Source organism: Mesoplodon bidens (genome assembly GCF_964165515.1).
Source record: "Mesoplodon bidens genome assembly, chromosome: 14".
Classification (NCBI taxonomy): Eukaryota; Metazoa; Chordata; class Mammalia; order Artiodactyla; family Ziphiidae; genus Mesoplodon; species Mesoplodon bidens.
Genome location: NC_138170.1, coordinates 28,044,866 through 28,072,103, shown reverse-complemented (window position 1 = coordinate 28,072,103; position 27,238 = coordinate 28,044,866). Strand labels below are relative to the sequence as shown.

Here is a 27,238-nt window from a genome sequence, read left to right as displayed (position 1 = left end):
CCCACCCCGTGGCAGGGCGGTCAGACCAAGGGCAGCCCAAGGACCACGCTTCCTTCACCTCTGCTGCCATACAGGACATTCCACTGGGAGAGATGGAATTTTCACTCTGAAAAACTACTACCTTCCACTGGCACATGTCCCAGTGGAAGCTGGGGGTGTCCGTTGCTGCTTCTCGCTGACCCTGGAGACCTCCATCAGAGGGATCCCCCTTGGTGGGGCATGTGCTGTGCAGGGCAGGTGGCCCCCATTCTGGCCCAGGACCAGCCTCTGCTTCTGTGTGGCTGTGAGAAGGTCCCTGCAATGCTGAGACTCTGCTTCATCTGATGCAAAACGAGATCATCTTGCTCTCCCCTCCCCAGGGTGGAGATTAAGGCTCGGGGAGTGGAGACCTGCGCTGGGGAGGGTCAGGTGAGGCAGAAAGATGGCACAGGGTAAAGGACAGGTTGAGCAGACCACCCAGTGTCACTGTTCAGGAGACGCTGGTGATGCCCCTCTGGGTGCCAGGCTCTTTGAGAGAGGCCCTGTGTCCTGGGATGTGTCTGGGTCGAGGCTGGGTCTGACTGAGTGTATCAAAAAGAAACACTGGAGCCACAAAATGGCCTTTTTCAGGCTGGCTCAGTGAGGGCTTGGGGAGGGGACCTGGCAAGACAGGGGCTGGGACCGGCCTGGGCATTGTGAGGCCTTGCCCTTGCCAGGGCCGGACCCCCCAGTTCCTGGTGTAGCTCCAGGAGCCACGGCTCTGCCACTCACTGCCCTCCCTCCCCCCCAGGTTCTGGGGACCGCCCTGGACGTTCCTTGTCTGGCAGTGGACGACGCCCTTTGCTGGGTCACCTATGGGCTTCTGGGACAGTCAGGCTGCTGAGCAGCTTTTCACAGAGTGTGAGGATGGGCAAAGAGGACCTGGTTTCCGTCGTCAAGTGGGCTCGGGGAGCCCTGCAACCTCTGAGCTCCACACCGTTCAGTCCCTCAGCAAGCCCAGCCCCAGGCTCAAGGTCCTGAGCAGTCCTGCAGTGAAGGAATCTGCCCAGCGCTGTTTAAGCCCTTCTCCAGACTGATTCGATCCCAGAATCCATTTGCCCCTGCAGCACCCATGAAACAGGCTCTGAGAAGTGCCTCACGGCGCATGAGGCTGGGAGTCGGGAGAACTGGATTCTGCCCTCCTGTGTGCCACGTGGCTGTGGACATCCGTGTCCTCACTCGTATGAACAAGATGGACTCTGCAGTGCTCTGATTGCCGTGTCCAGGACGGAGACACCGGGCCCAGCCAGGCCCAGCCACATGGCCAGGGATGCGGCCCCCAGCTGCCCCGTGCTGCAACAGGCCTCTGGGGACAGTGACCCTCCAGGTACATCCTCCCCTCCCCAGTGAACCTACTGCTCACAGGATACAGTCACGGACCTCTGTGCGCTTTCATGCAGGGAATGGGGGCTGGCCCCTCAGGGCAAACACTGCGGGGAAGAACTTCCTGCCTGACAGGTGGGACTGGGTGTTGTTGAAGGGAAGGGTGGGTGGACCGGAGGACCCTTTCAGGGAGCTGGGAAGGCAGAGACCAGAGAGCCAAACGAGGGTGAGTCCTCAAGGTTTATTATAGAAGCCTATAAAAGAGCCACATTGAGTATTTCCAAAATCACAAAATGCACAACTTTTTTTAATATGCAACATGGAATATTATATACAGATTAAAACCACGACAGCAAAAACACTCACACGGCACCAGTTTCATATCAAAACAAAACACACAAGTGCTTTTTCAATATTAAAACAACTGTGATAAAAACATATTAACATTTTGAACCATGTTTACAATACAGGAAAAAATTCATATTTTACTAAATAACAAATATTTAACAGCAAAAACTTTATACTAAATATCTATTTTGAATTATAACAAAAATAGTACTTATAATAGTTTATAAAGACAGACACAAAATTATAACATTTATGAAAAAACAAGTTCTGTGTATAAAATTATATTATAGCGATCTGGGCAGGGTCAGGATGGTGACCAGAACACAAATGCCAGCGCCCAACATTGAAAGTGCTTCAATCTGCAAGCCCATGGCGGGAAGAGTTTTGTGGGGTTTTGTCTTTTTAATGTCACGTTACAATAGTAGGAATGGTTAAGTGAGAACACATCACCCATCTAATGCTACCTCTATAAAACCTACACACTAGCACACAGACACGGTTGGATATAAAGAGGAGACATGGGTGAGTCTCAACATTGGAACCCTCCTGTCAGCCAGTCAAGAGCTTTCTTCAGTTCTCTTCTTATTGCCTTTGAGACCCAGCGGGGCAAATGATCCTTCTTCCCTCCCTCACAGGGATCCCCTCAGCCTTGCCTTCTCTGCCCCTCCCAGGCTGGTCACCCAAACCAAAGGCCACTGAGGTCTCCCGCAGCCTTCCAGCTCCCTGCCCCTCGCCGGGGCCAGGCCTGGCAGGCTTCCTGTCTGAAGCTGCACTTATGCAATCCTCGATATTTAGTCAAAGACATTTGGTTCAAGGCAAGCTGGGTCAGCTTAGAGGAGCATGAACCTTCCAGACACCGGGCTTTTTTGTAGGTAACAGATTCTGGTGCACCATGCAGCTATTTTCAAGCTTTGATGAGTCTTTACACATTTTTGCCTGTTTTTCAGAATGGGGCGGTGAGGTGGGGGAGGTTGAGATCTTACTCATTTTATTAATGTCAATTTTTGCCAATAACGTCTGTGCCACACTTGCCTTTTAACAGTGAAAAGGTAGGAAGCAAATGAAAGACTTGAGAACGGGGCTGACAGAACAGTCCGCAGGCACGAGCCATTCCTGTAAAGCCCACCACAGGGCAGGTGTGCATGGGGGCGGGAGTGGGGGGCTGCCGCCTGCCCACTGAGCACCACCGGGGGTGCCACTGAGCTGCTCACATGGGCCACTGCTACAGAGAGGCAACGGGGAATCCACGTCCCGCATCCTTCTTCTGTGTGTTTTTGATTTTCTCCTAAAGGGGATTCACCGCTTTTATAACATCAAAAGCCAACAGAGAAACAAGAAAAGCAAAGAAAAACTTGAAAACAGACAAAATCACTTAGAGACTCACCAAAGGCCCCAAACCATCCCCAGGAGGCATCCCTAACTGCCAACACTCAAAATGCCAGTGGCAGGAGCTGCTCTTCCTTCATCCCCTGACCAGCCGGTTTGCAGCCAAATCACTTCTGACGAATCACACACGTACCCTCCTCCTCAGCTCTAGCTGCAGCGCCCTCCTCAGCTGCCTCAAGACCAAGCAGAGGGCCCGAGTCAGCTCTGAGGAAGGGCTGCCTTCTGCACTCACCTCCCCTTGCTTTCACCTGGTCCCCGCACCCCTGAGCTGGGCTAAGCAGACAGTGGCATAGAGGGGGGAAGGGACTTCAAGGACACCTTTCCAAGGGCAAAGGGCAAAGGGTGAGGGTTGAGGGAGGGACGACGGAGCCCCTGGCTCCCCGTCAGAAGAAAGAACCCGTATCCTTCCCTATACTCACTAGCCAGAGTGGGGGGCACTGGGGTGCACAGTGACCAAGTGGGACACAGCAGTAGCCTCCAGATCCCGTGATCAAGGTTTCTGACAGAGCAGGGAGGGAGGCGGTGGGCCGTTTCCCCATCCCCACCAGGGGACAAAGGCAGATGTGCTGGGTTTCACCTCAGGAATGAGGCTCTGAGGTTGAACCCACAGAAGGTCTGGCGCCTGGTGGAGCTGCTCGACCCTAGGCTGGCGGGGGGCGGGGGGGTGGTGGTGGCTGGGTCACTTGCAGAAGTCCTGCCGGGGACAGCTGGGATGGAGGCCAGGGGACGGAGGAGATACTTGTTCCAGTCCCAGTAACACCAAGATTCGATTATATTAGTGAATAAATATGGGGGTGGGGGAAAGGCCATCCACGAGCCGAGGGCCTTGGGTGTATGTGTAACGGGGAGCAGGGCGGGCTCCAGGCCGCCTGGCAGAAAGGTGCGGGTGTCAGTGCGTGTGCCCAGGGCCACCAGGGAGGATGCTGGGAGGACAGGGCCTGGGGCTCCTTTGCCCTAAGGTCAGAAAAGAGAAAAAGTAGCAGCAATAGGTAATTTCAAATGTCCAAAACGGCAAGGGGTGGGCATCCAGGCTGGTTACAGCCTGACCCTGCCCTGCCAAGGGTGACTGGTGTTCTATTACCCAGGATGCTGTTCCCCGCGGGCACTGGTGGCCACACCGGGAGGGGCACTCGTCCCATCTGAGCCGAGGCAGGAGGGGGGGGGTGCTGAAGAGAGGGCCAAAGGGGGCACCTCTTTTCCTCCCTTCCCCCACGTCAACCACCTGACCTCACATGAAAAAAGTCCAAAAGAAAAGGGAGGGGAGAGACCAGTTCAGAACATCACAAGCAAAGGCACAGCCGACATCTAACACTGTGATGGGCATGCGGGGCGGGGGGGGCCAGGCCCTTTCCCGGGGGAGCTAAGCTGTTGGGGACTGGAGAGATTGGAGAGAAGCAGGGGCCAGGGGGAGAGCCCAACCCCGGAGAGCCCTTTTGACTTGGGGCAGGTTTGCCAGGGAGGGGAAGAGGGGCGGGCAAGGCCTGGGGGGCCCTCCCTCTTCCCCGGGCTCCAGCCCCCTCCCACACACAGGTTTCTACCCTTCCATCGCCTCCCGCCCCGAGGCCTGGCGCCCTAGACCGTGGCGCTCAGCATGGCCTCCGTCTCTGGCAGGATCTTGTTCTGGTTGGAGTCCAGGCCAAAGAACTTGACACTGAGGCCATCCACAGGGTGCAGGACAGGGACCAAGGTGATGCGGGGGAAGGTCCGGGTGGCCAGCTCGAAGCGGCTGGTGCTGGCCAGCTCCACCGCCAGCACCTTCAGGAACAGCTTGGCCAGGTGCTTGCCCAGGCAGGTCCGGACACCACCACCGAAAGGGAGGTAATGGAAGCGGCCATCCTTGTCCTCGCTCCGCGCCTGACCGAAGCGATCAGGGTCGAAGACGTTCACATCCTTGAACACGGGTGCCGTGTCATGTGTGTCCCGGATGCTGTACATGACACTCCAGCCTTTGGGGATCTGAAAACCCTGGAGGCAAGGCGGGGGCAGGGGTGGGATGCGGTGGTGAGAACCAGAGGAGGTCTGAGAGGACCCAGGACCTTCTGCCTGCCAGCCCCCACCCAGATGTTCCTGGAGGCACCCCACTGTGGTCCCCGGGGGCCTGGCCAGCCTCCCCTTTTGGCATGTCAGTCCACCTACTTATGGATGTCCCCATGCAGCTTCACAGCACACCCCGCTGGGCTGCATCTGACCCAGCATCTGGGGCAGGGTCCCTGCTGGGTCCCCCCTGTCAGCCTGAAAGCTCCCTGAAAGCAAGCACCGTCTCCCCATGAAGCTGAGGTACCCCATGGAGAGCTGGTCTTTCCCATCGGCCAACCCCCCACCCCACAGCCCGCGGGCCCAGCCTCACGTCGAGCTCGAAGGTCTGCAGCACAGTGCGGTAGCCACCGGAGACGGGCGTGAACAGGCGCATGACCTCCTTGATGACGCAGTCCAGGTAGTGCAGCCCACTGAGCGTGCTGAGGCGCAGCGTGCCCTCGCAGGGGCAGCCGCCACTGTGCAGGATGCCCTGGGCCCGCAGCTCCTCCCGCAGCTTCTCCAGCACGGCCGGGTGCTTCAGCAGCTGCATGATGAGTGAGGTGCTGGCACTGGCGGTGGTGGCGTAGGCGGCGAAGATGAGCTCCAGCGTCCCGTCCTGCAGCAGCAAAGAGGCACCGCTTGCAACCTGGGTTCAGCCTGGTGGCCCCAGCCTGGGGACGGCCCCTCTCTGCCGGTGTCCCCCAGGCCCCGGGGTCATCTAGCTGGGCCCTGCTGCTTTCTCTGAGCCTCACGTTGCTGAGCCATTTGGGCCACGATAGACAGAGGTCACGGGTCCAGTCCCCTGGCTGGGCAGAAGCACGAGCCTAAAAGTCCCTTGGGGAAGGGCTGCTTCTCACTCACTGCCGGATTCCAGGGCCGGCCTCGGCAGCCCTAATGAGTGCAGTGAGCTCACAGCAGAAAGAGAGCAAATCCCAAGGAGCAGGCACTGTGCGGGCGAGTGGGGGTGAGGTGCAGGGTCTCAACCTGGGCCTCCGGACAGGCAGCCCCAGCTCCTTCCTCCCTCCCCAGGAGAAGGACATCTGGTAGGTGGTCAAGAGAGTTGAGGGGTTGGGAAAGCAGTCTGGGGTCATACCCACGAGGACCTGGGACTGCAGTGAGAAGGCTGAGGGAAGGTGGTCCCCAGAAGACTTAGAGCCCCTCCAGGGTCCTCTGGGGAGCAGTGGTGCCCCACAGAAAGGCCCCACCAAGTTATCTTGTTCCAAGCCCTGCATTTTACAAATGTGGATGCTGAGCCCCGAGAGGGGAGTGAAAGAACAGGTCCTTTACTTGCCATGGCACCACCTACAAGTCACAAAACTTCTTATGAAATGGGAAAGTCTTTGGAGCTCCTTCCTGGCTCATGAGGAAAAAAAAAAACAAAACTGGAGCTCGAATACAGGGAAGCAGAGACCGTAGGGACAGAGCAGTCGGCAGTGAAGTGTCCACAGGCACCTGGCAAGCACGTGAGTGGCAGAGTCTAGACAAGGACGAGCTAATGCTCCCTCCTCGGGTGCAACATCCACCCTAAGAAAGGGCAGGCAGGAAGCCCTTCTTGGAGCCCAGTGTGGACAGTCTCGGGGCCAGCAGCCCAACTGGGCATAGCCAGTGCCAGGCAGGCTGGGAGAGTGTCAACGGCCACCCACTTGAAAAGGCTGCTCTTCCCCAAGGGCTGAGGCTGCCCTCCTGCAAGTGGCTTCTCCTTCCAAGCCTGCATTTCCCTAGGTGACCTCCTAGGGCTACTGTGACCACGAAGTGCACTGAAATAGTGAATACTGGGGTGGGGGGCTGGCTGGGGAGAGTGAGGGGGTCAACGACGCTGTAGACGCCACGTCTGTTCAGGGTTTCTAAGAACCAGTTTTTGGTATCTTTTCCAACACGGTAGATGGGACTGTGGGTGGGATGGAGGCAGTGGGGCCCAGCTGCTGTGAGGACCGCTCACCACCAGGGCTGGGTGCACAGCAAGCCATGGGGAGGGCAGGGGCGGCCCCGTCCGTGTGGGTGCTCCCACCCTGAGCAGCCCCAGCACGGAGCGCAGGCGTTTGTGCTGCCTGAGGTGGGTCGGGGGGGGCGCCCCACCTTCAGTTCCTGCATGGTCATCTCCTCCCCGTGCTCCTTGCTGCTCTCGATGAGGATGTCCAGTGCGTCTGAGTAGTCCTTGCCCTGCGTGCACTGCAGCTTCTCCCGGATCGCCTTTTCCAGGCCCTTCTGTAGGGTCTGTCGTGCCTGAATGCCCTAAGGTGGGGAGGAGGCCATCTGGTTACCCAAGGGGCAGGGCAGGGTCACTGAGGGCCTCCTCCCAAGGCCGGGCAGGGCGGGGTGGGGACTCTTCTGAGAGTTTCCCAGCTAAGCAGCAGAGACCCTGGGCGAAGGCTCCCGCTGAAACCTCCCCTCTGTCTGTGTGACCAGTGACCATCTGAGCAGTCAGCTGCCCCTCCCTCAGGGTGGGCTCACGGATGCCCATCTCCTCTCCTCCCAGGCCCTGGGTGCTCACCCGCCGGTAGCCACTAAAGGGCAAGTCAACAGGCAGGGAGAAGACGTTCTCCACAAACTGCTGGTAGACCTCAAAGAGGTGCCCGAGGTCCTCCTCGGGGATGCTGAAGCCCAGCAGCACTCGGATGGCCATGCGGAAGGTGAGCTTCTGTGCCTCCTGGTACACGTTGATGGCCTCGGGGTGGCTGCTCCAGGCACGTAGTGTGTCCTGGATCACCAGCTGGATCTTGGGCAGGTAGCTCTCCAGGGCCTCGTGGCTGAAGATCTTGGAGAAGACCTGGAAGGCAGAGGGTCAGATGGACTCTGGCCTGCCCGCCCGGCCCAACTGAAGCACCGTTCCCACGACCGTGATCAGGGAGAACTCCAGGTCCTGACCCTGACCAAGCTCAAGCCTTTCTGTCTCCAGACACAGTCCCTCTGCTGGTTCCTCTACTCTGAACCCCCCTCCTACTGCCCACGTGTTGGAGGGGAGGAAGGGGAAGGACGGGATTAAAACACAGTTCATAGAGTCGGGACATTCAACGTCACTCACAGGGTGACCTGAGCTGGCATTCCTTTCTGAAACCCCAGAAAATCATGTGCTCCAAATAATGGCAAAGCCCGGGGACTGGGCAGTCCAGCTGCCAACAGGTCTGCAGGCGATGTGGCCATACCAGAGTCAGGGGCAACACAAGAGGGCGCTGGGCAGGGCTGGAGAGGAGGCTGCCCCTCCACTGCAGGGGCCATTCCCGAATGCCCAGGCCACGGGGCAGACATGCCCAGGAGGAACAGAACACAGGTGAATGGACTGGACAAGGAAGAGGTGGAAAGCAGTAGGTGGCTCTTTTACTCCACTGATGGGATAGCAAGAGAGTCCAAGGCTAGACTGCAAGCAGGACTTCCTGAGACCCAAGACTGCTCTCACTCCCTGGGAAATATCTACTGGGCAGAGATCGTAGGGAGTTTGTTAACTGTGCCATCCAAATGTCTTCAGTGTGGCCGGGTCTGGAGGCACGGGGATGGGGGCAAGGCTTCCCACCTCAAAAGATCAGAAAGCCAAAGAGAAGGCCTTTTAATTTCCCGCATCTTCCCAGTCCATTTTAAGTAGCCAGTGAGTCCCTGTTTCCACCTCCCTTGCTTGCTGTCCTCCTGATTCCTGAGCAAGTTCCTCAGCCCCCCGCCCCCTCCTCACCCAGATGCCCCTGCGCACAGTTTCATGCTGCTGCCCGGGGTGCACAGGAGAGGGTAAGATGTTAGTTTATTTACCGTTGGCCGGTGGGTCACACGGGCAACCAACAATGTCTAGCCCAGACCCCCAGAGTCCAGAGCAGAAGGAGGTGCCCCCACCGGGGCCAAGGGAAAGTTCACCAGGGAAGGCCGGGGGTGCGGGCGGGCAGCGCAGAGGAAGGAGACAAGTACTCCTCTAGCCGCACCCCCATCAACCCCACGCAAACCACACACACGCGCCCACCCTCCCCTCCTGCCCCCAAACACAACCACCGCACAAACTGTAAATGTGAGAATTTCCCCTGCAGTCAGCTCAAGGAGGAAAAGGTAACATTTTCCTGGCCTCAGCCCTGCATGGCTAATGGGAGGGCTGGTTTGCAGAAATAACAGTGCTGGGCCTTCAGTGGCCCAGCCAGGCGTTCACAATAGCACTTTCATTCCGAAATTCCCGGTGGGCAGAGGGAGGGAGGGAGGGAAGGAGGCCGGTGAGGGGCAGAAAAGCCAGCACTGTCTGGGGCTGCTCCTGCTGCTAAGGGACAGCTGACATGTAGAAGGGTGAGGGGAGGTGGCCAGGGGCAGCCCAGGCCTGGCCAGGTCACTCACACCTTGCTCAGCTGTGAGGACCCGGGGAATTTCCAGGGCCACCTCCCGCCAGGGTGCTCTCTACCTCAGCCCCGCCCCCCTGGACCCTAGTGTCCTTAGGATGCCAGGTTCCACTCTTGGTCTAGGGGTTTTACGGGTAGGAGTGGGGTCCTGCCCCAGAGCCCATCATTGGCCTGCTAGGGGCCCTTACGAAACAGCAAAGAGCCCACAGAAGGAGCAGTAAGTGGTCCGTGGCTCATGAGGGATGCAGGATGATAGCTCCGTGGCTGCCAGGTGTCGGTGGGGAGGCTGGAGGTAGGGCAGGCAGGGGCAGGGGGACCACGTCTGGCCAGAGCCAGCCAACCCATGGCAGAGTCAAGGGCACTGCCCTGGAAGGAACGTAGCAGGGGCTGGTCAGGGCCCCCAGCACACAGGACACCTGGGCCCAAAGGTGGGCCTGTGGAGGGGGAATCAAGCAGATGCCCATGCCGACCAGGACCAGCCGAAATCAAAGCCAGCTAGGCTCCTAAGATGAAGTGGGTGGTGGGAAAAGGCAGGCTGGGCACCCAGAAACCTGAGTTTTATTCCCAGATCATACACCAACTTACTGTGGGATCATGGTCAAGTCACCTCGCGGCCTCACGGTTTCCTCATCTGTAAATTGGTAAGGTTGAACCAGGTGATCTCTGTGGTCCCTTTCAATGCACAGATCACACGAACACCAATATCCGTGTGTCCCTAAGTAGACGCTATCCCCTCAAAGAAGCCCAGAATCTGGCACCGCATCAGTCACCTGGTGTAAGTGCCTGCCAGGCCCCCACTCACACACCTCATATGGGCTACAGTGGCTCAGGAAGGGCCATCCCAAGGTTACCAAAGGGGGAGCTCTGAGGGACCCCACTGCACCCCGAGGAGTGGCCAGACAGGACCCAGGGACAAGCCTTGCCCTGCCTGTCCCAAAGGTTACATTCCCTGCGCCCTCTAGCGATGGCCGGCTGAATCGCTCCTTCTTCAGCCTTGGGGGCCACGGAGAGCAGGAAGGACCCAAGGGGACCTGGGACTGGGCAGAGCGACTCCAAGGGCAGGGGGTCCACACCTGACCTCTAGGTGGGAAGGGGCCCTGAGCAAGGCCAGGAGCTGAAATGACCGCAGGAAGCCTGCACCTGCAGGTCCCCCGGGGTGGGGCTTCTGAAAGAATTGCAGCCATGACCAGGGCTCTTATCTTGACCCAGACAGAAATCTAACTGGATGCTCTGGGGCCCCTTTCCTCCTGGCTGTCCCATGATTGTCCTCAGAGGCCCCCAGAGGTGGAGAAACTACCCAAATGAGAAGCCGAGCAAAGGCAGATTGCGGGCACTCCAGGCTCAAGGGGCTTTGCTCGGTGGTCACCAAGTCCATGCCCCTGCCTCCCGCCCAGCTGTTCCACAGGCATCAGAGCCTCCCAGGGCCTCATCCCTGGGACCGTGCCCAGGGTTAACAACGTGGGCACTTCCCAAAGCCAGGGCAGCCCAGAAACCACCGCCCACCACAAAGGCCAGGAGGAGGCGGAGGTGCTGCCCAGGGCACAGGAAGGCCTGGGCACGTGGGGGAGGTCAGGGTCGGGACTTGGGCACAGGGGAAGGCACCTGCGAAGCAGCTCATCGTGAAGAGGGGAAGGGTTTCCAGCGGCCCCAGAGCCCACGGCCTGACCGCAGTTGCAGCAGGAGCCAGGGCTGCTTTGTTTCCCTCTGGGGCTTCCCTCGGAATCCCCACAAGTGAGCCAAGAGTGCTGGACAAAGGTCACCGGGAAGCAGCCTGTCTCGGGCAGAGCCCTGCACAGGGAGCAGCAGGTATGGACATCCCATCAGGGTTGGCGCTGGGGAGAGAAGGGCGGAAGTGCACGGGAGACCTGGGAACTCCAGGCACAGACCTGGAGCAGGACGGGCTCTGGCCTTGAAGGATGTGCTTGGAAACCCTCCCCCAACCTCTACGGGTTTTCCCAACAATGCAGTTGGCTCAAGAGCCCACATCCCGGGTTCTCGCTCTCCCTGTAATAAAAGCTGAATCCACAACCAGGGTGGGGGGGGAACCACCAGGGGGCTTGTCAAGGCTCAAATTCTGTATAATTGTTCCTACAAATGTCTCCCCCACACCCCCAGGCCTCCCTCCCCACTCCTGCCTCTCAGGCAGCGCCCCTGGGAGGGGAGTCGCTCACTGGACCCCCATGACCCTGCACGCTGACCCGCTCAGCCAGATAACCTCCCCTTCTCAACTGGCGGCTGTGGATGGATGGAGAAAAGGATGGGCAGCCTCAGAAGCGGGAAGAGCCAGAGAGGGGACCCACTCCCCGGTCCAGTGACTCAGACTGGGAGGAATGGAGGCGGCTGCCCGGGAGGGTGGGGGCCTAGGCAGGCCACCCCGCCAAGCCACCGGGGCCGCGGCCTGCGGAGTGGAAAGAATAACAGCGGGCGGGCAGCCGCCGAGGCAGCCGCCGAACAGCACAAGGGTGAGGCCAAGGTGCGCACTTCATGCTCAAATAGGGGGAGGGCGAGAAAGGACGTCATCCCTCAGCTGCCTGGCATTTCCACTGGACCTCCACTCCACCCTGGCTGCCTCCTGAGCCAGTCCTCACTCAGCCCCTCTGACTGCGAGGGGCTGGCCAGATCCCCCAGCCTGCGTATGCCCCTTCTGGGTCCCCAGCATCTGTGGGCAGAGTATCTGTCCCCGACTCAGGTCCAGCTCTGACTGTCCCCCCAACTCTTCTACCCACAACAAAAGCACATTGTGGGTGAGGGGAGAGCAGCACTTGGCACATACCTGCCGGGCTCTGAGAAGTTTTGTCCAGACCCTCCTATCCCTCCTCCAACCGTAGAAAAACCCCCTTAGAAAGCGGAGGCCCAAAGAAGGAAGGGCTTTCCCAAGGTCACAGTCCGGGGCACAACTGGCCACACTCACCAGGGTCCCTGAACACCCTGCCTCCCACCAATCCAAACCCCGCTGAGCCACCCTCTACCAGTCCTGGGGGCTCTAGATGTATCTAAGAGCTAGAAGGGGCCGCTCCTCTATTAATTAATTAATTAATTAATTTGGGGACGCCCAACATTTATTCTAAGGGTAAGGCCAGCTGTTTCGGCTACTCTGTCAGCCCCTGGAGGCACCCCCCCCACCCCGCCCTTCAGCCCCGGGAACCTGGAACAGATACGACAACTGGCTTAGAGGGATCAGGGCCAGAGCAGACCCCAGCCAAGCCTCCCCACTTCCAGCCAAGGCCACAACTGTCTCCCAAGGCTGGGAGAGCGAGCATCACAGCATCACAGCATCACAGCCTTGGACCCCACCCTGCCCTGGGAGAAGGACGCGGAGGGAGGTGAAAGGGAGGGCCCACACCACTCACCCCTGCCTGACACAAGGGCACGCAGAGGGAGGAGCCCACTCCCAGGCGCCCTGGTGGCTGGCCGTGGGCACCCTCCCCCGCTGACCTTCAGAGACATCCGCTCCTGCCACCTGCCCCCTCAGCAGCCCCTGATGCTACAGTAACTTTTGGTGAAGGACCCCCGCTGGCAGCACAAAGGCTCCGTGCCTCTGCCAGGGGGCAGGGATAGAGCTCCCAGTAGCAGGGCTGCCTGGCCATGCCACCGCCTTCCCTTCCCACACAGGTGGAAACTTCTGCCCTGAGCTGAGCCTGGCAGACATGACTTTGAAGCCAGAGGCTGTGCAGTGGTTCAAAGGCCACCTGGAGCCAGTCTGAGCCGGCCTCCCCCAGGACCCCACGACCATGGGCTCTCTTGGCTCTGCCTTCCTGCTGAGGCACCTCCTGGCCTTTCCATCCCGACATAAACCCCAGCCTACAGAGGATTTCTGAGGCGAGTGCAGTAACCCTGAGCCTGAGCTCCACCCCGAGCCAGGACGGGGCCCAAAGGCCAAGTCAGTGAGGATCGGTGGGTGGGCAGGCCAGGCTTCTTAATTCCTATCCCCAAAACGTCTGGAGCTGTTCCCCCACCTCAGCCATGGGCACAGAAGTCCCTGAAGCCAGGGGTCAGGGTAGGAGGGGCAAGAAGACCACTCCTAGGGTCTCCCCAGTCCAGAGTTCCAAAGCTAAGTTCATCCTTGGGATGCACTCCAAGTTCTCTGACAGAATCTCAAGGCCACTGCCTGAAATGCCCTGAAGATGCTGGCCCTTTGGTGCAAAGAGGCCCAGCCCTATCTCCAAAGGAAAAGAGGAAATGTCTGATCCTAGTGTGTGGGGTTGGGCACTGGATGCTTCCAGAACTACCCACGACAACCCCCCCCCCTTCTCTGGTAACCCTCCCCCCCCCCAGCTTCCCTATCAGACTCCATCCACCCTTCCAGGGCAATACCCAGCTTCGTTGCATACAAAGAGAGATGCAGTCCCTCCCCCATGAACCAGAGACCTCCTGGCCCCAGGTAGGGGAGGGGTAACAAAGGAGGAGGGACACAATCTGAGGTCGCAGCTATAAGGACACAGGCCTGGCTTCCAGAGAGGATTCTGTTAGCTTGGGCAAGGTATTCTGGACGTTCTCCCTGGCAACCCTACCCCTCTTGGCCCTAGACCACCAGGGCAGCCTGGACAAACACCTGGAGTGCAGTGACGGCTGTGAGGAACCCCTTCCCAGCACATCTGGTCAGACCTCCAGAGAAGGGGTTGGGGAGCAGCCCCAGTGGAAATAGTGACGGTCCTAGTTCCCCGCCAGCAGGGCCTCAGCACACCTGGCCCCCACTTCCTGCGAGTACATCCTAACCAGGCTGGGCCTGGCCCAGCAGCCCGCTCTCCACAGGTGCCTGCTTGCAGCGTGGGCTGGCTAAGGCAGCGTGAGTGGCACAGGGCAGTCCCCACCCTGGCCAAGTTGGGTCCACCAGGCATTGGGTCCAGAAGACTGGCCATTCTCTCCAGGACCAACCTGTGTGCCTCTGAGTACTCTCTTCTCATCCCTCCAGCTAGATTCTACTTCTTGAGGGCAAGGACCAAGTTTCCAGCTTCTGTGCTTGTATCTAACCTAAGGCCTGCTACTTAACTCAGTAAACTTAAGTTTATGGAACATCGATTCTCTTTGGCGGGGGAAGGACGTTTTCATCTGCCCATTTAACATAGGACCCACACACATGCCACACAGCAAGCACACAACTAGCACACAGAGAGACGGCCCTGCTTTGGGTTCCCAAGCCTCTGTCAGGATGAGCTGGTTTCTGGCTGCTCCCTTATCGGCAAGGTGCTAGAGGGCAAGGGTGCCTGGAAGAGAGAGACTATCTATGCCTCATCTGTGGTCCTCCTTTGTGGCCCCACCCAGGTCCCACCCCCTCACCCTGTCCTTCACTCCAGCTTCCTTCCGTGTGTATTCCTCCAGCAGCATTCATCTGTGCCCCCCTCCTTCCTCCCTGCCTCCTCCCAAATGGATGATGTAAGCCAAAACCTTGGGGCTTTCCAGGGGGGCCCTCCCCACCTGGAGGCCCAAAGCCAAGTCAGGCAGAGGGTGCAGGGAACTGCAGGGCAACAGCCTCTCCCCAAAGCCCTCTGCACCCCCAGGGTCTCACACTCAGGTCCTGACCAAGCCTTCTTCCCCCCAGCACTCCCTCCCCACCACCCTGACCCTCAGCTTCTGGCAGCCCCAGGTGGGCACGGCTGAGGAGGGCTCAACTTGGTGGCTTAGAAACAACTCTTCCCATGGATGCCTGTGTTGCAGGCCCTGCCCTGCCTTTTCTTCCTTTCCTGACTTGGTTCAAGTCCCTCAATCTCTCCAAGCCTCGGGCTCCTCTTCTGTGAGAAAGGGACAGTAATTGCTTTCTTGTCAAAGTTTTTATAAAGATAAAATGAGGAAGCATCCACATTCTTTGGAGCTGGGTTTCTGAGGCTCAGGCTCTCTCCTAAGATCTTTGAAATACGCTTTTGGTGGAGTCACAAAGACTAAGAAAAAAAGGAGTGTTCGGCATATTTGAAGAGCCCCCATTCCTGAGCCTACGGGCCCCCTCCCAGCCACTCCCAAGAACCCTCCCATCTGCCCCCGGGGCTCTGTTAGCTGCTTCCTGCTCTAGTAAAGCAGATGGGAAGACTACTTCAGGAGCCCCTTTCCCAGCCCCTGAAATACGTGCTTTAGCGGGGGGGGGGGAGTGGTGGTGGTGTACGTGCTGACCAGTCCCCTCTGATTTTTCCTCCTTTTATCTGTTACGGAGAACTACTCTTCGCAGGCCGTTCGGAAGACGACAGTTCTACAGGATGAACTCCTCTGTTCACACACAGACGTCCGGAGGAGGGGGGCTGCCCCACCATGGCCCTCTCCTGTCTCCCAGGCTCTGCCACTTTTCCCGGAGATCAGAGGCTGCCTCTCCCTTTCCTTTAGGTTTCAAACCGGGTGAGTCCTCTGACCCAATGGAAAAAGTGAAGGGAGGGGAGGTCGTGCAGCGCTGCCCCTTCCCACCCCCGCACCCCAGTCGCGGCCGCTTTAAGCCGGCGGGCCGGCGCCCCGCCCGCCGGCGGCTCAGCTTTCGGGTTACTGCAGTTCAAACAGCACGTGCCGCCCGCGCTCTGAGCCGCAGCGGCGGCGCTGCCCTGGGAGGGGGCGGGGAGGCTTGCCCCTTGCGCGCTGGCTCGCCTCCTCCGCGCCTCTTCCAGGCGCTCGGGAAATCCACAGGATAAACACCCACTTTCTCTTCCTCTTTATGGGAGCGGGTAGGTGCGCTTTGATCCCCCGCCGCGCCTCGGCTCGCCGAAGTTCTCCCACCCCTCGCCCTTACCCCTCTGTGCAGACCGGTGCGCGCAGTGGCCCAAATTTCACCTCACCTCTCCCAGGCAAGGCCCAGCAACCGCTGCCCACAAGGTGCCCCCCGCCCCCGCGCCTGCCCGCGTCGCCCTTAAGCAACCTGTGGCCGGGAAGCTAGGTGTGATTTTAGAACGATCCGTTTCCAGTCCTCGGAATTCCAGGGGACGAAAAGGAGGAGCGCTGGCCACCGTCCGCCCTCTCTTTTTTCCAGGTTTGTGGAACACGACGATGACAGGCGTTGGACGCCCCTGTCGCCGCATGTTCAAGTTGTCCAAACCAACCCCCAATTAGCTACCCGTTGGGCCTGGTAGTGCGCACGGCGCCGTGGCTTACCAAGAGGGCAGACCCGGAAGAGGCCTGTACAGGCCCTGGATCTGGGATCGCAGCCGTCTGGGCAGGGAGCTTCGGGGTCCTCCCACATGGTGTGCAAATGGGGGCGCGGATTCTGGTAGGGACGTCCCCGGGTCTCCGAGAACTCCTTACCCCGAGAGGGGTGCACGGGAGAAGAGGATCAGAGCACGGTTGTGGGGCTCTTGGCCTAGAGTTCTTACCTTGCGCTTGTTGCGGTGGATATCGCCGATGGAGTTGGCCACCGTGTTCGGGCCCAGCAGCATGCGTGTGCTACGTGGCCACTCGGTGCTCACGAGGTGGTGCTCGCCCATGAGGATCTTGCGTACATTCTCCGCGCCCGTCACGCGGATTAGCGGCCGCCCGAGCAAGTGCGTCTTGAATACGTTGCCATACTTCTCCCTCCGCGACGACTGGAAGCCAGAACCCTGCGGGGGCCACGCAAAAACTTTCTCAGGGCCCACATCTCCAGATGGGACACCCGGGAGGCCTAGCCTCGAAGGCCAGCGGGGGAGGGGCGGAGGATCCCACCCGGGGCACCAGTCCCCTACCCCCCCCACACACACACGCATGCACGTACGTAGGTTTTATTTTTCACAGCATGCATAAGAACTGGGGTCTAGAGGATAATAAATAAAGCAAGGGGGCGAGAGGCCCAGGGCAACCCCCCGGGAGGTTGTTTTTTAGTAATGACTTGCGGGAGGGAAAAGATATCCTGGACGGCGGGACCAGAAGCTAGAACCTCCGCCTCCCCCCTCCCCCCGCCTCGCGCTCGGGAGACTCTCGGAATAAATATTTCCAGGCTCCGGGCCACGGGCTGGCGAGACCCCGCGGGGTGGCCGCAGGCCAAAGATTATTTATAGCGGCGAGCGGTCGGTGCCCGGAGGCAATCAGTACAGATGGGGGTTGGGGTTTCCTCCGTTCGCTGGTGTGGGCCGCGAAGGGACCCGGCGGCCCTCTGAGGGCTCCTCAGGGTAGAGTCACGGGCCGGGAGCCGCGATTTTCCTAATGCAATATGCCCTGGAAATAACTGAGGAGAGCTTTCGCCGTCGCCCTGGAGTTTGGGACGCGAGAGCGGAGGAAGGCGCTTCCCGAGGGGCGGGGTAGGGCTGGGCGGGGCCGCCGTCGCAGGTAACCGGATCCCCAGCGGCGGCGGCGCGAGCCGAGCGGAGCCAGGCCCCGATCCGGGCCTGGCGCTCGGAGGAGCTGGCTGTGTCGGCCCCACGCGGGTACCGGAAACAGAGGGGACCTCCGAAGGGCGGGAGCAGGGGCGTCCCGCTCACCTTTGACGTCGTAGCTCGCCACCCCACCCCGCATTAACCCTTCTCCGGCCGGGGCAACAGCCGGTGAGAAGGGGAGGGCGCCACCTGTCAGGCCTTCCCGCCTGCCCGCCTGCAGACATGCGGATGCCGGCTCCAGACCTGTGGGGTCATGCACTCCCCGAAGGGACACTCCGCTTCCTCTTTTTCCCGGTTGATCCCCCTCCTCACTTTCCCTTCTTCCACGGAAAAGCATTCGCCAGTTAGATGTGTACACACCCCAGCCCTGCCGAAAAAGTGACTCTGCAGAACCCGGAGCCCTAATCACTTTTCCACGTGTGCCTCCGGCCCGGGCGCGCGACGGGGAGCGAGCCCAGAGCGCCCGCGCCTCCAGGAGGTGGTCTGGGCCGCGGGGGACACCGCCCCACACCCAGGTTGGCGGGTCGGGGAGAACTCCCGCCACGCTGCCGCGGTTCTAGAAGGCGTCTACCCCTTTAAGAGAAATCAAGGCGAGGGTGGAGGTGCGACAAAAGGGGGCAGAGAGCGGGGTTCCCTCCCTCGGTCTGCTGTACCGGTCTCTCTCACTACGTCTGACTCTCCTCTCCTGCGTTTCCTCTGTTTTTCTTTTCTTTCGACACAAAAGTTGGGCTGTGAATTTTCCGAGGTCGCCGCCGCCTTTCTCCCGCGGCACCCCCTCCCCCGCCTCTGATCTACCTAACTATAATTAAAGTGCGTTTTTTGTGGCATTAATAAAGAGTTATTTGTCCGCCGTTTCCACGGTCTTCACAAAGAGGACTTTCATAGGGGCGGCCGCTCGAGCCGCGAGTCCAATTTATACAAAAATGTTGTATTTTTAGCCCTGGGCTCTGTTTAGATGGCGCACGGTGGAAACGGAGAGCCCTTGGAGGTCCCCCCGTAAAATCTGATAAATGACTCCGAAAAAATAAAGCTGGGATTCAGAGGGCTCCCATTAACCCCTTCAGTGCTTCTCTACACGCATCTCCCATTTCCTTCTCACCTCAGAGTCAAGGGCCCGGGGGGCGAACATATTGGGTGGTGTAGGCCTGCTTCCCCCTCCCCATCTTACGTGCGGGTCGGACGCGGAGCCCCAGAGGCCCTTGAGGGATTCGGAGAAAAGGTCAGGGGACGTTGGTGGCGGGGGTGGGGTGGGTGCAGTGAGAAAGGGGGGGGCGGTGACAGACGGCGAATTCTGCAGATTGGCTCTAATACGGCAGGGGCTGACGCCCCTGTGAATATATTTTATTTCCTAAATTCTCGGCCAAAAGCCTAGACCACCGCTGCAGTTAACCCTTTAAGTGTGTTGGCACGGGAGAGGCTCTGGGGATTTCTTTACGGCAGCGGGGCGGGGGGAGGTCCCATTGGTTGAAGTGAACCCCACCTTGTTGCACGAACAGGCCCCCAAGGAGATGGGCTGATTCCGGGACTTGGGAAGAGCGCAGGGCAGAGGAACCTCGCGTGCCCCTCCCGCCCTAGCTGTGCTGTCAATTGGCGCGGGGCGGGGCTGCGCAGGGTGTATGTGTGTGTGCACGCGGATTACACGCGTCTGTTAATTTCAAGCCAAGCTTTCGCACTTCTAAACTCACAGGTCTCTGCGTTCACCTCCCGCCTCCGCTTTCCCAGACCGAGGCTGTCTGTTTCAGTACAGCCAACCTTCTGCTAACTCCTAACAGCATCTGCCGGACAAACACGCGTGCACACGCCCACACAACACACCTTCCGCGGTTAACGCAGAGGACGCCCCCTCCCCAAAGAAAAACCTGCTGTGTATCGAATTGCAAAAGCGATTATCTAGCACTTGAGGATGTTAATTCCAGGTTAATCTCCCCATTACCTACCTGGGTCTGGTCCCCGACGCGCCCACCCCCATTATCACCAGCAGTGCGGGTTGTGTGGCGTCTCACAACGAACACAGACGCACTCTATGGGGTCTCACACACACCTCTCCCAAGTTACTCTCCCCTGCTAAACTGTCCCCACCCAGTAAGTAAATAGACCCTTTTCTCCGAAAGCCGAGAAACCTCGGGTCTCAGGCTTCTCATTTTCCTTGGGTTACCTCCTTCCTCCCCTACCACAAAACACACACACTTTCTCAGACCGTAGAACGGGGCTATAGTACCTGGCGTGGCCGGTGACGCGGCGGGAACACTGCCCGGGTCTTAAAGGGGGCAATCCTGGCTGCCCACTCTTTCTTTCCCTGACTCAGTTTTCGGGTCCCAGTGACACCGCCAAAGCCCGGGAAGTCGACGGTGACTGGGGCCTGGAGCGCGAAGGGGAGGCGAAAGCGGCTCACGACTGGATGCCCCCTCCGGCTCGCGCTGCGCGGGGAGCCCCCAGGACGCTCGACGCACCCCTGTTGAGTCGCTCGCGACTGGAAAAAGTCGGTCTTGGGAGCCCTCTCGGTTTCGGGAACCTCTCTTACCAGCCCCTTGAACCTGCGCACCCGGCGCCAGCGGGCTCGGAACCACTCCGCAGGCGGGCAGGGGAAGCCCGGGCGGCTCAGGCAGAGAGGAGGGAAGGGGCGGGGCGGGGACCCGTGCCTTCAGGCTCCCGGCGCCCCCTGGCCGGCCCGCGGCTCCATCCGCCTGGTGCTCGCCGCTAGCGGACCCTGGAGAGCAACGGAGCGAGAGCGCCCTTACCTGTAGCAGCCAGTGGCCGGTCTCTCCGATGAGCGGGAAGCCCATGGAGCCCTTAGGGATGGGCAGCTTGCAGCTTTTGTCGCGGGTGGCAGCCCAGCGCAGCTGCCACAGCTGCTGCGACACGGCCAGCAGCAGCGTCACCGACACCAGGCACGCGGCGAGGGTGGCCAGCGCCGACACCAGCTCCAAGCCTTCAAAGAGCATGTTGGCGGCCGCTCGGGGGATTGGCTGTGCTGGCCGCGGCGGGGGAGGGGAGGGCCAGACGAGAAGGGACGGGAGCGGCGGGGGAGGGGAGGCTGCCGCCGGGGGTCCTGGCACCTCCGGCCGAAACAGAAAAGGAGCAAGGAGCCGAGGGAAGGGAAGTGGAGGCTGCGAAGGGAGCGGAGACAGTGGGGGGAAATCGCCTAAAAGAAGAGAGAGAGGAGACACGAGGCGACTCGGAGTGTAACTTTGTTTGTTTGTTTGTTTGTTTGTTCCCTTATAGCGGGCTTAGGGGCTGCTGGAGGGGTGATGAGACGAAGCCGTGAATCAAGCTGGTGGATTAGCTCTCCCCGCAACCATCACACTCGGAAAACTTTGGAAAACTTTGTCCAGCGGGAGTCTCTCTCGTAAGCCCCTTCCCCTGCTCGGGGGGAGGGGGGGAAGAGGGGGGGACAGAGAACTAGCGGAGAGAAAGTGCGATCGATTTGTCAAAAGTTTTCCCCTCAAATTCCTAGGTTAAAAAAAAAGGAAAAAAATCCTGAATCCCCAAATTCCAACGAACCCAGAAACTTTGGGTGCGAGAGGGAAGGCTCTCCGGCTGAGGCGAGTGGAGAGGCCGAGCCTAGCGCCCCTGGACTGCCCCGGGCGGCGCGCCGGAGCCCCAGAGCCGCCGCTGCACCCCCGAGGCGGGCGCGGCGGGCGAGGCGGCGCGGCGGGCGCGGGTGCGGAGCCGGCGGACCGCGGCCCGGACGGGACGCAGCCGGCGACAGAGCCCCGGGCGGGCGCTGGGGCGGCGGCGGCGGCGGCGGGCGGGAGGGGTGAGGCGGGGTGGGGTTGGGGGAGGAGGTGAAAACCCGAGCTGGGCTATTGTATCAATTAAGAAAAGGCAGTCCGTCCCGGGACGCAGTCTCTCGGCTCAGGAGTTGCTGCTGGGAGAAGAAAGGGGGGGGGGGGTTGGGGGGAGAAAGGAAGGCAAAAGGAATGAAAGAAGGGAAAAAGCAGGAGGCAGGATTTCAGGGCTGATGGTTTTAAAAGCTTCTCTCAATGTGAATTTGTGCCTCTGAGAGCCAGGCGATGCGTGTGTTTATATAGAGCCGGGAGGCTGCGCCGTGGGCGCTCCGCCAGCACCCCCCACTCCCACCCCCACCCCCACCTCCGCCGCGCTCTCGAAGCCGGAGGCGTGGTGAGAGGCCGGCGGCCGGAGCGTGTGAGCGCCCGCCGGCCTCCAGCCCCGCCCACGCCGCCCGCAGCCCGCAGCCCGCCGCCCGCCCCGGACCCACTTGTAGCCGCCGCAGGATCAAACTCAGTTCACCTCTCGCCTCCTCTTCCTTCTCGCCGGCGTCTCGCTGAGCCCGGCACCTACAGACGGACGAGATGAGACACACACACACACACACACACACACACACACACACACACACACACGGTGTGCGCTCGCACGGTGCCCGCTTGGCTGCTAGGCTACTTCCCTCCCTCTTTTCCTCCTTGTCGGGCCCCGGCCCCCTTCCCGCATCCCAGGCAGTCCCGCGTGGGCCGTCGCCCCAGCAGCTGAGGTCTCAGGCGGACTGCCCCTCGACTGAGAGGCGCCAAAAGCCCCTAAACCTGTGCTTAGGGTCTCCAGCTCCTATCCCGCGGGACCCCACTGGCTCCTCCATCTCCCGGAACCCCTCAATCCTCTCATTTGCCACTCCCAATCTCTCCTAGCCGGGGGTCCTCCATCCCGGATCTGGACATCCTCAAACCTCGGAGGCCAAGGTCCCTTCCCCCGCCCCCCGCATACGTCTCTTACCCTACAGGACCCCGAAGTTCCCCTCTCCCCGTCCGCGTCCCGGGCAGCTGACGCCGCAGCCTTCCTTTCGGACACCTCGAGACCCCCTAATTTGTAGTCCCCTCCGCCCCCCCCCCAGCCCGTTGCGTCGGAGGAACCCCGATGCTGGCCCGGTGAATGTCCCGAGAAGAGGACAAATGCTGCGGCCCCGGCACCCGGAGGTGGGAGGTGTCGGGTACAAACGTTCATTGATAAATTAGTAAATAAACACGCCAGGTGAGCGCGGCCACCTTCTCCCAGCCGGCCGCTGAGGGCCCAGCGCGCGTGCCTGTGCGAGGTGTGCGTGTGGCCCGGGGCCGCAACTGTGTGCGCGCGCGAGTGTGTCCCCGGGTCGGCCCGACGTCTATGGAGCTGTCTGGCATGTCTGCGGGTTTGTGTGTTCTCTCTGGTGCTGTATGTGTGTCTGTGCGTCGTGCATCCGTCTGTCATCTGGGCTCTCCTCCTGCGTGTCTGTGATACATGGAGCTATGCGTGCCAACCCCGACACGGTCTAGCTGGTGCCTGGCTCGCCCTCTCCCGCGCGTCCTGTTTCCCCCCAGCCCCCTTTTCTCCGTCGTTCACTCTTGCGCTCCCAGAACAGAAGACCTAACCTTCAGTTAGGATGGCGTGTGTGTAAACGAAATTAGATTCCCCTTTTTAACACCTCCCCTGCATCCAATACGAGTTCTATTTTAGAGTTCACCAGAAGAGAACGTGTGTGTGTCTAAGGGGCGAGCATCTGTGCTGTCCCTCCCCGTGTGAGCCCTTCCGAGGTTGATGTGGCGGGCGGAGATTTAAAAGCTCTCTTGCTTCTAGCGCTGGGTCATCTCGGCTCTCACTCTCTGCCCTGGAACCCCACCTGGTGGACAGTCGTAGCACTACAGATTCAGGGGGAGGCAATCCCTGCTCCCCCCTTCCCTCTGTCTCCATTCACAGGGAAGGTCAGCCCTAAAGGGCCTGCTTGCAGGCTCCTAAGTGGCTCCACTCCTGCTTCAGTGCCCTCAGACTTCCACCTCAGACGGCTTGGGGCCCAGACCCCCACAAAGTCCCTGTCAGGACCACTGTGACCCCAGAAATAGAGAGCTGGGGCACATCCTCACAACAGGGAGCTTTCACAGGACAATCAACTCTGGATTGGGTACCCAGGAGCCACGAGACCAAAACCACACCGTTCCCTTTGTTGGGGGGTGGTGGGTGAAACTGGGCAAGAGGGGGGCTGGGGGAGATTGTTGAGGCTCTGCTGTTCTGAAGAGCCCTAAGAATATAACCTGACCCCCAGACACAGCATTCCTCCGGGATGGCAGACTAGGCAAGGTGACCCTGGGGAACCCATGTGTGGAGACATCAACCTCTGAATGGATGGACACACAGCCTTATAGAGATGCAAACAGATGCACAGGCAAATACTGAGAGAGCATGGGCACGCATGAGCACACACACACACACACACAGGAAGACGCAGGCACGTACACTTAGAGGATCATTTTCAACAAATTCACACAACACCTGCCTCCAACCTCAAGAGACCACAGGAGGTGTCTGCTCTGCAGGGATCACAGCCCCAGAAGTCTCCACGAGCCATTGTCTTCCCCTCCCCCTCTCCTACTTCACTGTTGGCTTTGGGGCACTTTCATCCTCTCTTCCTGTTCAGGTGGGAGTTGGGAGGGGCCCTGGGGGAGTCATTCTGAGTTCTTATGGCCCAGCCACCAAGTGGAGTCCTGGGGAATGTCCATAGGGACAGCATGGCTTCGCAGCAGTAGTCACTGGATTTCCTGATTGGAACCATCTCTCTTCTCAAATCCCAAAGAGTACTTAAGAAAAAAGAAAGAAAAGAAGCCATGGTATTGTAATTCTCTACATTGCCGGAGGTGCTGGGGAGAGAAGGAATCCTAGGGCCGTGGAGCAGCCTTGTTAAGAGCGGGGCTAGGACACAGAAGGGTCAGCAACCAACTTCACCAGTCAAATTCCATCCGAGGACATTCCTTCATCTGCTTCACTTGGACTTCTGACTTTGGTCCCAGACCAAGCCCTGATCCAGACCTCAGTCTGACCCATAACCCTGACCTAAAACAGACCCCTGAGCCTAATCCCAGGTTGACCCTTAATCCTGGTCATAAAGTGACCCTCTCCCTGACCCCAGACTGAACCCCAGTCTTCTCAAGCATCATCCAACCCTACCTTTGGCGAGAGGAGTGTGGCTGGCCCCTTGTGGACTCCCCAGAGATGGGGCACAGCTCAACCTGTGAGGCTCTGGGAGCAGGACTGGACTGTAGGACAGAATATCTCCCTCCCACCCCCTGCTCCAACTACAACCTTTTTCCATGGGGCTTCAGCTATTGCCTGAAGTGCTCTGAAGCCTTGGTTCACAGCTTGCCTCCCATGTCCCTGTAGCCTTACAGGTACCTTGAAATCAGTCAGAACAGACTGGGGGATCAGTCATGGGAATGCTGGTTCAAGTGGAGCTCTGCCTGGATGAACTTTGCAATGCTTGGCAGAGGGGCTGGGAGAATACAGAGGGCAGGCATCAGACACTCTTGGAATATGTAGCCAATGGGGCAAGGCACAGCCTCTGTGCCCTCTTCCCGGGCTCAGGAAACACCCATCAACAGGGACAAATCTGCTCCTCATAGAGGCACAGAGCTCCCCAGGAGTATCCCAGCCTTTCTATGCCCAACGGAATAAAGACATTGCACTTTCCAAATCCCTTACATGTGTGCAGCCCTGTAGGGCCAACACATGTCTTCTACAGCTACTATTTTATTTCATCTCCACACAGCCCTGTGAGATAACACTAGTTTTAGACATTAGATTTACATACTGTTTTTTGTACTGATGAAAACACTGAGGCCCAGAGTCCCCCTCCCCATCCCCATTGCATTGTCCTATTCCCTCTCCCCGATCAAGCACGCAGCTCCATGAGACGTGAGATCCTGTCCCACGTGGCAGCTGCCCCTTTGTTCAACATCCATGCTTCTGACCATTAAAGCCGACAACGGGGGGAGCTGTTAGTTTTACACTTAATTTTGCATAGTTGGGGCCCTGAATTTTTTTAATTGATGCTTATTTACTTCCTTTCCCCTAAAACTACCTCTGCTTCCTCCAACCATAGCCAAATGGAAAGGAGCAAAAGCCCAGGATAAAAAGTAGGGGTGGCCAGTGGCCAGAGCAGAGACCAGGAGGCTGTGGGCAGGAAACAGGGCTGGTGTTCAGGGGTCTAACAGAGGTTGCAGGGTCCTGCCGGCCTCCCGTTGGGCCCATGGTACTCTAGCCTGAGGGACGAAGCTGCCCTGTCCTGCCTTGCTGGCACCAAAGAACCCCTGGAAATCAGCTCTCAGCTCCTCATCCTCCCCAGGGCCTCAGGCTGGTCCCCATTTCATTCTGAGGCCTCTCCATACACACCTGCCAGTGGCGGGACCCCTTGCCTGAAAAATTTCAAGTCCAGTGGGGAAGCAACATTCTGTTTCTTTCTGAGGGGCAGTGGAGGAGAGGGCTGACCCTGTGCCACCAGGTCCTGCTCAGACATGCTCCTCCACTGCTTCTCCAGAACTCGAGCAGAAACTGCTACCCCAGCAGATTAGCAGAGAGCCCCTTTGGCCCTGGATCCCAGCTGTGGCCCCAGATATTCATCCCGAGGCCTGTTTGCCCTTCTCCCACGTTGTGCCCTCCCTCCAGATCGGGCACCGCAAGGCTGGCAGTGCCCCTCTGGTGACCAATCTTCAAGGACAGTTTAGAGGACAGTCCCTGACTGTGCCTTGGTGATTCTGAGCGGGGCTGGGTCCCCCGCTGTCCATGCCGGTCGGGGGTGAGGACTTAACCCAACTCGGCTTGGAAATCACCACAGTGCCACGGATTCTGCCTTTCTAGAGCCCCCAGAGGCTAAGCTGTCCTCCAGCCCCCGCCTTGCAACTTCGAGGGTTCCGTGGCTGTTGTTTGGAACACCTTCTGGCCCCTTCAAAACCACCACCTGCCGCATCCCAGCCCGCCCACCCGTTTGGAGCCGCCATCCTGCTATCGGTGGTGCTTCGGAAGCAGAGCTCGATTCTGGATGCTAGTTATTTATTACTTAAAGGTTTCCTTCTTCTTCTTCTTCTTTGTCCCCTAGTGTGACTTGCTCCCACCCCACCCCCAGTATCCTCTCATCATTGGCTCTTTAGACTTGTTTTGTTTTCGTTTGGCTCTATCCATGACAACCCCCATCCAAGCGCCATACCTGGCAGGGCCAGATGCAGGCACAGCCTGGCCCCTCACTCCCAGCTGCTCAGAGACCCACAGCCGGGGCCGAGCCCCTCACCCACCCGCCCCCTTGCGGCCCTGGGAAGGGGGAGGCCCTCAGGAAAGAACTCTGTGGTTTTCTCCTTTGCCTGGATATGGAGCAAGCCTCACCCCGTACCTCAGTCTCAGAAATCGCAGCTTCAGACACTTGCCCCAGAAGGAATTTTTTCAGAGAAATGAAAATACCCGCACCCTCCCGTCAGAGCTCCCACACCCAGTCCCCTTCCTCCCATCCCACACCCAACCCACACGAAAGCAACCCCAAAAGGGACTTGCCGATGGAGAGAACGAGGTAGGGACGAGGAACGCAGCTGGCAGTGTCCAAGTCGGCACTGCCTGGAAAAGAGTAGGCTGCCCGGTGGCGATGGGACACCGGCAGTGCCCCAAGCTGGCTCTGGCTGGCAGGGACACTGCCGCAGCGACTGCGTTCCCTCAGGCCCGGGGAGCCAAGAGCCCTTTATAGCCTGAAACCTGCCCTGGCACCGCCCACTGGGCGGTTGCAACCAGGCCTGCAACTAGGGGAGTCGCTAGGAGCTGGGAGGGCATCCGCCCCAGGACCCCAGGGCCAGGCCC

General features: G+C 59.4%; 1 protein-coding gene and 1 long non-coding RNA gene across 2 annotated transcripts; one reads left to right on the top strand and one right to left on the bottom strand.

Annotated features, from left to right (window-relative positions):
* Positions 1–1,569: 1,569 nt before the first annotated feature.
* CYP26B1 (cytochrome P450 family 26 subfamily B member 1) lies at positions 1,570–20,876 on the bottom strand. Its single transcript, XM_081253579.1, has 6 exons — positions 20,386–20,876; positions 16,673–16,897; positions 7,583–7,858; positions 7,168–7,323; positions 5,423–5,707; positions 1,570–5,040 (listed from the first exon to the last, which is right to left on the bottom strand). The coding sequence occupies exons 1-6, from the start codon at positions 20,587–20,589 to the stop codon at positions 4,648–4,650; spliced, it is 1,539 nt and encodes a 512-aa protein (XP_081109705.1). The 5' UTR covers positions 20,590–20,876; the 3' UTR covers positions 1,570–4,647.
* On the top strand, positions 20,424–20,995 carry LOC308627435. The gene is made up of 2 exons (XR_014017405.1): positions 20,424–20,535; positions 20,870–20,995. It is a non-coding gene; the product is annotated as an uncharacterized lncRNA (long non-coding RNA).
* The last annotated feature ends 6,243 nt before the right edge of the window (positions 20,996–27,238 follow it).

Bases quoted from the DNA above. Each gene is read 5' to 3' on its own strand.
- CYP26B1 (XM_081253579.1), bottom strand. From the start codon at position 20,589: ATGCTCTTTGAAGGCTTGGAGCTGGTGTCGGCGCTGGCCACCCTCGCC. The intron at 5,708-7,167 runs GTGGGGCGCCCC...TTGCTGCTGCAG, and splicing joins TGACCATGCAGGAACTGAAG to GACGGGACGCTGGAGCTCAT. The intron at 5,041-5,422 runs GTGAGGCTGGGC...CCTTGCCTCCAG, and splicing joins TGCAGACCTTCGAGCTCGAC to GGTTTTCAGATCCCCAAAGG.